We start from the raw sequence: 11,356 nt of genomic DNA, 5'->3' as shown, positions 1-11,356 counted from the left end.
AAAACTTCATAGATGAAAACCAAGTAAGCCATTCTCCATTGACAAAAATGTGCCAAGGCAACATAATAATTACCTTCAACTTTCACTTACAGGCAGTCAGATTCACGGTCCTCGAATTCGTTTACATTTAAAAATGGAAATGACAACATAAAATTTATAATGTTGATGATTTTCCAATTAAATCTCAAGATAGAAAAAAATTTTGATGTCATTAAAAAAAAAAAGATAGCCACCTCCCGAATCGTGAGATGCTTCAGCAGAAAAAACTGTGGTCTCATAATTGTGTGGTCCAATGAGGTGAGGATGATTTAGCTTTAATATCAAAGTGTTAAAATTCATAATGAGAAGAATACGGTTGTCACAAAGTCAAATCTCTCCCTCAGATAACTTACATAGATGGCAGGAAGTTTTGCCGGTTTTGTTCCCTGATGTATCCCCGGTGCCCACAACAAATACTTGTCACACTGTAGGTGGTCAATACACATTAGCTGAATGAATAAATAAATACAGAAAGAGGAGTGCATGATGTGTTTGTGAAACTGTGCCAACTGTGTGTATACTATTATCGAGGTACATTAAATAGTCTTTGCTTTAAATTTGCAAATGAGGACTTTCAATGGAATATATCTACTGAAATCAAACAAAGACATTCTGGCCTGGACTTTTGTGCAGCAAGAGAAGAGAAAACACTGGCAGAGAGTCAGGGGAGTGGCTGGCCAACCTCGAGATGAGTCTGGAACAAGCACGGGGCAGTGGGGAGTGCACCTGGGCTTCTCATTCTAGCACTCCGACCACCTGGGCACCCGAGGAGGCGGGCAGCAGCGCTCATGCATGGACAGCCTGGGCCAAGTGTAGGCTAATCACATAGATGGATTAGCTCATTGCATCCTGAAAACCAGCCTTTAAGGTAAATGTTTACTGTTATTCCTGCTTTGTGGATGAGGGAACTAAAGGCAGAGAGATTACATACCTTATCAAAGGGTTCCTGCCTACGAGGTACCAGCATGGGATTTTGGCTCTTGAATTCTGATTTTGGAGCCTGCACAAGAACCACTGTCTCAGAGGAACTTACCCTCCCTGGGCTTCCGTCTGCAAAATGCAGGCAGTTGACTTGCTAAGAATTAGGGTTCAACATCTAAGGTTCAAGATACTCCAGGCTGAAGATCCAAAATCCTGGTCTTTATTTATCTAAAAAGACCACAGAGGTCTCACTGCATTAATATCCTATCATCTTGATATTGTTGGTGCATTAAATATTGGGACCAATTTCATCATGAGGACAGAAGAATGTATTCACCAAATTTTATAGTATGCTGACAAAACCATAGATAAATCTCAATACATCTGTAATCACTTAAAACACTTATAGAATGCAGCATGTTACCACAACAACCAGAAGAAACAGGAATTTAACCAGCCTGTTCTTCTAGACCAGTGAACACTAGAATTGAATAGGTATTTTAATTGAATTTATCCTAACGTTTGTTGCCATTTGTGGATAGCCTACTGGTCAAATCTTACTTCCCAACTGCTTTCTATTTCCTAACTAGCCTTTAATACTGTTTTGGTAAGGACCTCAAACAACACTAGGCAGTAGGTGTGAAATGGATAGTTAAGTTGAATGGATGACTAAAAGGATTCCCTCATAAGTACCAATATATTGAAACATACTTTATTGTGGCTTGCTTTCAAACCGTTGTTTTAAGATCTAAAACATTACCTGTTTTAGAGGATAATAGTAAAGCCCTTATTTGTTGAGAACATGCACAGATAAAAGTTTAAAAAATTGAATAGCAGTAATTATCATGCTCTTCAATAAGAAAAACACATTTTCATATTTTAAAAGGTTCTTATATTTTAAAAACTCAAAATAGTTTTATGAACTCACAAAGTAATATTGTATTTTTCTCAAGATATTAATATATCCTTGTATTGCAAGCATAGGATGTATTTTACTTGGAGTATTTGCTATTTTAAAATATGCTTCTTTTGATTTTTTTCACTTTAATATTCAGAAAACAGCACAATTACATTTATCAGCAGTTACTTTGTAAAACTCATAGTTTTGTTTGAAATATATAACTTTGGTAACATCATGCACCTAATCTGAATTTGAAATGTATTAGGGTTTAATTCACAGTGATTTTTTCTATGACACAACTAGTGATTAAACAACTAATGGTTCCACAAGAGGATAAAATATATCAAATCTGTTGGTTCTGAAGGTGAAGCAAGATTTTGTACTGATACAGTCTATCACTGAGATCCCAGGAGGAAATAGAATTAAACTCAGATAGTTCGAACGGAGGGATTTTAATGAAGGGACAACCTACAGAGGTGTTGGCAGGGTCTGGGGAATCAGCACAAGATGCTGAGAACCCAGAGATTGGCAAACCTCCCATCCTCATGCTGAAGGTACAGAGGGAGGAAAGAGTATTACTGGAGTGAGAGCTGGAGCCCAGGAAGGGAGGAGGGGTGTTGGGCAGGAGCTACAATCTTGAAAAGGGGAAGCACCGCCAGAGATTTTTCAGGGTCACTGGTTCACACCACCTGCACTGTAGCAGGGAGAGAGCTGGAAGAAATACCCCAACTTCTCTCTGACCCCCTGCTTGTGCCTTCCTTCTGTTGGCCAAAACCAGAAGCCAGCTGGAAGGAGTCAGCCTTCAGGGGCAAGAACAGCAAAGAGGAAAGGGAATGGCTCTGGGGCGGGGGTGGAGGGGGTGTCAGAAGCACTAGGCAGCTAATCACGTCACCGCCCCCGAGGCCTGACACAGGGTGGCAGGATGAAATGTGTTTCTCTGATCTCATTTCTCAGAAGTCTACCGGGAAATATCATTTTGGGAAAATAATTTTTTAAAAATACAAAACCCTCTTTTTTCTTCAACATTTTTTCCCCTTCAAGTTTTATTTAAATCCTTCCTTTCATTTACCTCCTAGTAACACAGAGGTATTTGGTTCAAGCAGCCCTCCAGTTGGCAGACTTTCTTCTAAGACCTCATCCTGAGAGCTTTCTGAACTGTGGGAAGTCTTTACACAACTGTCAACGAATGCAAGATCCAGTAAATTTCCCTAAGATCCCTATTAAAGTTGGTGATAACTTTTCCACAATCTCAGTCCAGCCACCCACAGATGATATCAGTCACCATTTCTTTGATAAATGTCAAATGCATTTGAAGTAACACCTGAAATATTTGTTTGAATGTTCTCTCATCTACTAATTTTGCATGTGTGCATAATTTTTGTGTAACTTCTGATTATAGGGCAATTGTGAACAAATACAGAGAATAATCAAAGCTACCATGCAAGAACTTATGTAGCACCACTACTAAGAAGCCTTCTCAGTAGAACCAGAAGGATCTTAAATGGAGGTTCCCAAGGATGCATCCCTGACCACCTTCAAACATAAAGTCTGGGGTGGTGGGTGCGGGGATCAGGTGTGATTCATCTTTTCAGTAGCCAAGGCCCTAAAACAGTGTCTTGCACATTTCATGCACTCAATAAATATTTGCTGAATTGGCCAAACCTTGGTTTGTCCCCATAATCACCACCCCAAAAGCACACAGATAATTACTTCTTGGAAAAATTCCAACTAGTGTTTGATGTCACCTATGTGGTTTCTCTCTCAGGAGCAGCTCTGTAGGATTACATTATTTTATGTTTTTTTCCCTTTCACTTTAATGTCATATACTTGAATAACAGCTTTATACAAAAGTCCTACCAGCACAACCACAGCAGATTCAAGGCATCATTTTAAAAATGGTGCCAGCATTTTTCAATTTAGCACTGTCAAGTGGCTAGGAAAATGCATAATTTGGTATTAAGAGCTAAAGATATTTTGAATATATTCTTTAATTTTTTTAAGATCAGTTTTTTTTAAGAATTAAAATGTTACCACAGACTTGGCCTTCATTGAAAAATAATCCTGCATTTCTTTGCATTTAATGAAAGTGTCCAATTACAAAGTTAATTCTTTTTATGTTAAAAAGTAACATACTTTTTAAACTGAAACAGCAAAAATATATCCAAAGTGAATCTGAATAGGCAAAAAAAGACATATACAGGAAGACCAAGGTTTTGGTGAAAGTTAAAATATTATTTCATACTTTGCACAACTTAGAACTATTCCCAAATTTTATAGTCTAGATCCAAACGTTAATTTGAAATTACCTTAACCATTGAAATCCTAAATTTAACACTCTTCAGAACAAAATAGCTTTTCTCTTCTGCTTCATGGGCAAATGAACTAAATACTAAGGAATGGTACTGCCTGGGCCTTTGAACCAAGGCTAAAATAGATGAAATACTCTTTGATGTATATAAACATTAGAGAATCCATTTTGAGTTTATAAAAGGATGAGTTTTTTTCATATCCCGTGACAAAATATTCCCCTTTTCCTGAAAATGCTCTCATTCCTACAATAGGGGGTTGTTATTTTTTTTCCAGGGTGGAGGTGGAGGGATCAAGATAGCTGTTATGTTTATTTCTCAAAATGCATTGTGGTGAGAAATTCAGAGTGCAGTGTGGGGAAATAAACCTTGACTTCACCAAAATATAAAGCTGCATTTAAGGTAGCAGGTAAAGGATACAACAGCAACAGTACAAGTTCATTATTTGCAATCTTGCAGTTCCTGAAATCTCTATAACACATTACTTTAAAAGCCTCAGACAGATGATTATATAATACTTTACCAACATCTCAACACCTGAAAAGCCTCAGCAAGTTAAACCCTCTAGTTTTAAATTTCAGACATGACCTCACTCAATCCTTTTATTTTTCAGACTTTCTCTCTCAAATTTTCATTTGTTTTCAATAATCAATGAATAATGATGAATTTTAGGTACCTATCCACAAAGAAAGTAGATTTTCACTTTTTTTAGGAGCCTAAGAAGTGAAAGGGAAAAAAAATCAACTCCAACAAAATGTTGCCATAGAAATCTTTTAGAACAGAATGTTAAATTACTTAATTATTTATAATCATCTGGCTCTACCATTCGAAGTGCATTCAGACTTCAAAGCTAACCCTTCGGTAGCATCAATGTTGACAGTACCTGATTGCATGTTTAGCTGAGATCTTGAAGATCCCACAGGACCAAAACAAACACATATCTACTGTTCTGGCTACTGCATCACTCTTCATCACCATTCTTTTCGGGTGAAATATATTGCAGTTGACCCTTTGAGAGGGACTAAAATAGACATGTGTTGTTTCTGCCTACCCAGCATCCTTCCTCTAATTTTCCTTTGGAGAACTCCCCTACTCCAGATAATGTGGAGCTAACATCAAACCCCTTTTTGGAGGAAGACATCTGAATCCAAGCTTAGTCAGCAGAACGGTCCATTCTCCATGTTCAGAGAGGGGCAAGTGGCTCTGATGTCCCTGTAAGAACAGCTCTGGGACTTTTGCAGCAAACATTGAAGAAAGAGTGATCTCCTTTCCTTGCTCTCAGTTGGCAGTAGCTTCTAAGGGGCTATCGTATAGAAACAACTTTTCTGAAAATGAAGCCAAAACCAGGAAACAGATCCTGATAACCCTGACTGATGGCTCCAACCATACTTTAACTGGCAAGACCTACCTATAGGCTTTTTCATCAATTAAATGAAATCCTTTATACTTAAGCCAGTTTGAATTGGTTTTGTCACTTGCAGCTAAAAGAATCCTGAGTGTAACAATGTGACAACATTAAAAATAAACATGACTGCTTTTGAGGTTTCTAATGAATTTACCTCCTCATATGCATTACTTTATTTAATCCTCCCAATTCAGGAAAGCACATCTCCATTAACATTAAATTCATTATTTTTTAAACACATACTCTGTGGAAGAGGGACAGGCAATGCCAGGGGAGTAATCATTCTGAAGTCTGGTGGTCAGGGAAGTCTCCCTTACGTGGGAGAAAAGTGGCGGTTACATATTTCAGGGCACTCAATAGATATCCACCAAATGAAAGAATAAACACTATATAGCAGAGCCAGGAGGTGATCTGTATACGAATTCCCTGACTGATAAAATTAGGAGGCTTTTGCAGTATCCCAGGTGAGAGATGATGAACCCCAAACAGGCAGCCCTACAAGAATGGCTCAAACAAATAGGAGGTAAAGATAGAGTCAGGTTAGATGCGGGGATCCCTAGGTGGGTGTAGCTATTGTCACTGGGATAGGGAAAGAAGGAAGAGACAGAGTTTGGGTGACAAAGGGAAGGAGACAAATTATGGGTCAGTTAAAGATGCCTGCAGGATATATAAACAAAAGAGGTCCAGCAGGCCCTTAAAATGACTGGTCTGGGTTGCAGGGAGGCTGCGGCGACTGCCCATACAAGATCCTCATCACTGGCATACAGATGGCAGTTCAGGCTTGGGCACTGCCTGCCAGGGCCTCTCCAGGAACAGAAGAGGAGGGGGCTGGAGGGGGTTCCTCCAGGTAACCTCAGTCCTGTTTGTGAGCCTCATGAAAACAGGCTTCCCCACCAGACGAGGGTGGCAACCAGTAAATATCTGTGGAATGCCTGTGTAGAGCCAGGGCACTGAGCGCGTGCCGTTGGTTCTATACAGATATTTCGCCAGGTACCCTCCACCTCTGGAGCTGCCAGCCTCTGCGGCTATACTGGGTGCAGTCTCATTACTCAGCTCTCCCCTCAATTAGTTCATGCTCTCACATTAAGTGTAATCACAGCTGGCAACGTTTTCTGGGGATGTCTCACAAAGATCTGAGCTGAAATAATAGTTTTGTGTCAATTTAATTGAAAGTAAAATTGTTGCCTCTTCCCCGCTCCTTCCCTTTCTCCTGGCGAACTCAGTGACCCCGGCAGGCAGGCGTCCCAACGGAAGCGAGGGTCGGCTATGGGGTACCTCCAGGTGGTTCTAAACAGCTAGCTAAGTCACAAAGACACAAAAGAGGCTGCGAAGCCGAAAGGTGTGGCTGTTAGCGATTCCAAGGCAGGCTCCCGCGTAGGGAAGAGCGTACCCTAGGCGGCTGCACACCCCGCCAGCGGCGAGCCCGGAAGCCGAAAGGAGGTGCTGTCAGCCCGCGACCCAAGTCCCTCCAGATCCCCGGGCTCGCACCAGGCCGCCGCCGCCGGCCGCACGTCTGCTCTGGCTCGGCAGAGCACGAAGGCTCAAGGTCGCCCGGCGGGGACCAAAGCTCCAGGTACCCCGGTGGGCAGCATCCCCACCCGCCTCTGCTTGGCGTCCGAAGCCCGCGCTCTCTTGCTTTGGACTTGACGGAGAGGTCCGCTCGCCCTCCAGCCTCCGCCGGGTTAACCGCCGGCGTTCATCCTCAGGTCTCTTGCCTTCTCGCACCCAGGCTGGAACGCGCCTTTCCTCTTACCATCTCCGCTGCTCCTCTCTCTCTGCCACTTATCAAAGCTGTATTTTCACTTTCCCGTTTGTGACTACTTGTGTGTAAAGTTCTAAGTTAATACGTGAGGCGAAAATTCACTCGCCTTGAAATTTCAAAATCACCCTTGAAAAATCGCCCATAAATCACAAGATTTGGTGTCTGTACTCAAGGCAATAATATATAAGTACACGTGGATAAAACATGCCGCAAAGGTGCATAGTAAATAAAAAAATACGGATGCAAAATATAACTTTTAAGTGCAAAAGATAAAAATGATATCAGGGAAATGAGCCTGCCTGCGACGCCACTGGACTTGTCACTGCCTCCTGCACTAGGCTGTAAGAGGCACGAAGACAGGCCTCGTCTGTTTTTGCTCATCACTACATCCTTGGCGCGTGGCCCTGTGCCTGGCACTTCGTAAGTGTTCAATGATCTATCTCGAATAAATGAACGAACGAATGAATGAGTGAACGCTAGATCCGACTCCGCAGGCACATCGAGAAGCGAGAGAGAGCTGCCGGCCCAGCGCTACGCTCTTAGCCGCGAGGCCGGGATGCTGACAGCGGCCTCCAGACCCCGCCGCGCCAGCTCCCGGCGGCTTCACGTGCGCCTCTTCCCACCAAGGCCTTCGCGCACGCCCCGCCCCGTCGCGCACGCACGCGCCCTGCGGCCCGACAGCCCGGTCAGCCCGCACGCCACGGCTCACCCGCGCGCCCGCTGCCCCTCGCGCCTTTGCCCGCTGGAGGGCGCTCCCCTCCCGACCCACGCGCCCACACGCGGGCGTCTCTCGGCCCCCTGCGACTCAACTCCGGACCCTGGGCGCGCGCCGCCCCCTACCTGAGGGCCGGCGAGGGAGGTGCGCGGAAGGGCTGAGGGGCTGAACAAGACCGTAGCGGGAGGCGGGAGGCGGGAAACGAGAAAGCGAGCGGCCGCGGCAGACGGTCTGGGCGCGGGCGCGCGCGCGCTCCCGACCCTCGCTCTCTCCGTCGACTCCCGGCCAGAGCCCAACCCTGCTGCCGCGCGCCGCCGGCCTCGCCGCGCCTAATAACAACAGCGCCCAGGGTCAGGTGGCCGCGCGCGGACAGCGCCGCCATTGGCTCGGCGGGGAGCGCGGCGCGCCAGGATTGGCCAGGGGGCGGAGCCTCTGCCGGTGCGGGGGCGGGGCTGGAGAGGGAGGTGGCAGGGGCGGGGCCAGGCCTCGGTCCGCGCCTTTGTGCCCGGCGCGCGCTCTCCGCCCGCTCCGGCTGCATCGCCGGCTGCATCAATAATTCAGATCGGCGGCGGCGGCGGGAGCGGCCGGTGCGGGCAGGAGGCGGCGGAAGCAGCGAGGATCAAGCGGCAGCGGCTATGCATCCAAGTGCGGCTGGGCAGCCGCGGTACCCCTGAGACCCGGGCAGGGCTCCGGGAGCATCGCGCGGGGTGCACGCTTGCCCAGGAGTGCAAGGAAGACCTGAAGTGTCCAGAGCGGCGTCGGTGGAGCTGCTCACGGAGCTGAGGAGGGGGTTTCGGAGCGGGGCTGGGGCGGGGGGGGGGCGGCTGGCGCAGGCAGCCCCCGGGGTGGGGGGCGGGGTGGGCGCCGGCGCCGCGATGCTGGGCGTCGTGGAGCTGCTGCTGCTGGGGGCAGCATGGCTGGCGGGCCCGGCCCGCGGGCAGAATGAGACAGAGCCCATCGTGCTGGAGGGCAAGTGCCTGGTGGTTTGCGACTCCAACCCTACGTCCGATCCCACGGGCACAGCTCTGGGCATCTCTGTGCGCTCCGGCAGCGCTAAGGTGGCTTTCTCTGCCATCAGAAGCACCAACCACGAGCCGTCCGAGATGAGTAATCGCACCATGATCATCTACTTCGACCAGGTGAGTGCTCGGGGAAGATTGGATTGGTGGAGGTTAGGGGAGAGGTGGTAGGTAGATGTTCGATCCTCTCCGAGGTCTCTGCGGAAACGCAGGGACAAGAGTTCTGGACAGATTCTTGCCTACTCCCCTTCGTTCCCGTCTCGTTATAGGTACTAGTGAACATCGGGAACAACTTTGATTCAGAACGCAGCACTTTCATCGCCCCGCGCAAAGGGATCTACAGTTTTAACTTCCACGTGGTAAAAGTCTACAACAGACAGACCATCCAGGTCAGCTGCCGCCTCAGGGCCAGGCCCCAGCCCCGGTAGGGGGCTACTAGCCGCGGGATTGAGCGAGCCCTGTGGGGGTGGGAGATGGAAGGGGCAGCTGCATGTGTCCGGGCTGCTTGGAGGGACGGGTAGCAGGGCCTCACGGTTCTGTGGCTTGGACTCTCCCTTGCCTTCCCTGTCATTGGTTCTTGGAACCTATTCCCATCCCCAGGCACAGTTTTCTGCGTCTGCCTTCTGGGACCCTGCAAAGAGGTTCTCCCGCTATTGGACTCCAGGGATTTCCCTTAGAGGTTTCTGTTAGCATCAGGGACAATTCCCGCTTCGGGAAGCTTTCCGCGATCCTCGCCCTCAGCACCACGGACAGTATCCCAGACCCCGTCCCAGCTCTGCAGCCCGCGAGACGCCTGTGCGCTTGCGTTCAGCGCCACGCTCGGGGCGGGGGGGGGGGGGTCTCCTGGCGTCTTTATGGGGGCCGACTCCGGATTTCTGACCAAGCAGCGCCGAGCCTTAGCAGTTTAAGGGTGGAGACAGAAGGGAGGGGCATAGTGCCACTCCCTCCTGGCTCCTGCCTCTCCTTAGCCAGCACTCGCCGGCTCTGCAGGTTCCCAAAGGTGTCCAGGATTCCTTTGGGCGGACACAGAAGGCGGAACGCGCGGTTGGGGAGAGGGCGCAGGGCCTTTGGCTTCTGGTGCCACCGCAAGGGCAAAACCAGGCGGTGGCGGGCGAGGCTGGATCTGGGACGGGAACTGAGCCCGGGGGTTGGGGATGAAGCACTGAGTGCAGCTCTGCGCGAGATTTCTCATCAGCCGAAGCCTTGCCTGGCTCCTCCATTGCGTCTCTGCTGTGTCCTGGCAGCCGGGTCCGGGAGGAACCAGGCGTTTTGTGTGTTTGTTTCTATTTGTTTGTGTTCCCGGAAGCGCCAGTTGCCTGAGTTTCTCTTTGAGGCTGGGGGGAGGGCGAGGCTGAAGGTCTCTGGGCGCTTGAGCCACCTACGGGTTCATTAAACTGGATAAGAGAGCGAATCAGGATTCTATTGGCGCGTCCAAGAAATGAAAGTGACTCCTGTTTTGGGGGCAGACCCTTCCTGTCACCCAGATGGGCCGTCTTTCGCCTCATTGGACCCTCAGCAGTAAACTGCAAAGCGCCTTTTCTTTCCGCTCTCCCGCCCCACCCCCGCCCCCTGCTTCCAGGCCTTACGGCTGTTAGCCAAGCGGCGAAGGTTCGTGGCTTTATCGCCGCTTCGGTACCCGCCTAGGTTGCGCCTCTGAAGCGGGCCTGTCTCTTTCTCAGGTGAGCCTCATGTTAAACGGGTGGCCGGTGATTTCAGCCTTCGCTGGTGACCAGGACGTGACCCGGGAAGCCGCCAGCAACGGAGTTCTAATCCAGATGGAGAAAGGCGACCGAGCATACCTCAAGCTGGAGCGGGGAAACTTGATGGGGGGCTGGAAGTACTCGACCTTCTCGGGATTCCTCGTATTTCCCCTCTGACTGGCTCATCGCGGGAATGGAGGCAGGGAGAGGGCGAAGGCAGGAGGGGAAAATGATAAAGAGGCAGAACTTTAGAGGACGAGAAAGCGGCACGACTTGAAACTTCCTACATGTTCCGCAGCTGTATCCGGGTAAAAGGTGCGCACCCGGCGGTCGGACAACTTTGTCCGTTTCCTCTAGGAGAAGTAAATTCCGCTTAGCTCTGCGCACTCCCATTTCCAAAAATAAACTCGCCTCCCGCATTCCAGTGGCAGTAATCAAGAGAGACTCCTTGTCATTGTTTCTTACCCTCATGTTCACGTTCCCTACAATTTATATAAAAGAAACTTTGCATTTCACTGTATAATGTGAAATATCTTCCTCCTCTGAGTCGCCATCTGAATCTTTACACCCGCTGAAATCTAATATGTC

General features: G+C 48.2%; 1 protein-coding gene across 1 annotated transcript; it reads left to right on the top strand.

Moving 5' to 3' along the window:
• The first annotated feature begins 8,924 nt into the window (after window positions 1-8,924).
• On the top strand, window positions 8,925-10,945 carry CBLN1 (cerebellin 1 precursor). Its single transcript, XM_059904691.1, has 3 exons — window positions 8,925-9,188; window positions 9,338-9,457; window positions 10,748-10,945. Exons 1-3 carry the CDS (start codon window positions 8,925-8,927, stop codon window positions 10,943-10,945), a joined length of 582 nt encoding a protein of 193 aa, XP_059760674.1.
• The last annotated feature ends 411 nt before the right edge of the window (window positions 10,946-11,356 follow it).

Source organism: Balaenoptera ricei, chromosome 19 (assembly GCF_028023285.1).
Source record: "Balaenoptera ricei isolate mBalRic1 chromosome 19, mBalRic1.hap2, whole genome shotgun sequence".
NCBI classification, from domain to species: domain Eukaryota; kingdom Metazoa; phylum Chordata; class Mammalia; order Artiodactyla; family Balaenopteridae; genus Balaenoptera; species Balaenoptera ricei.
The sequence above is the reverse complement of the archived record's forward strand: the minus strand, read 5'-3'. Positions and strand labels throughout refer to the sequence as shown.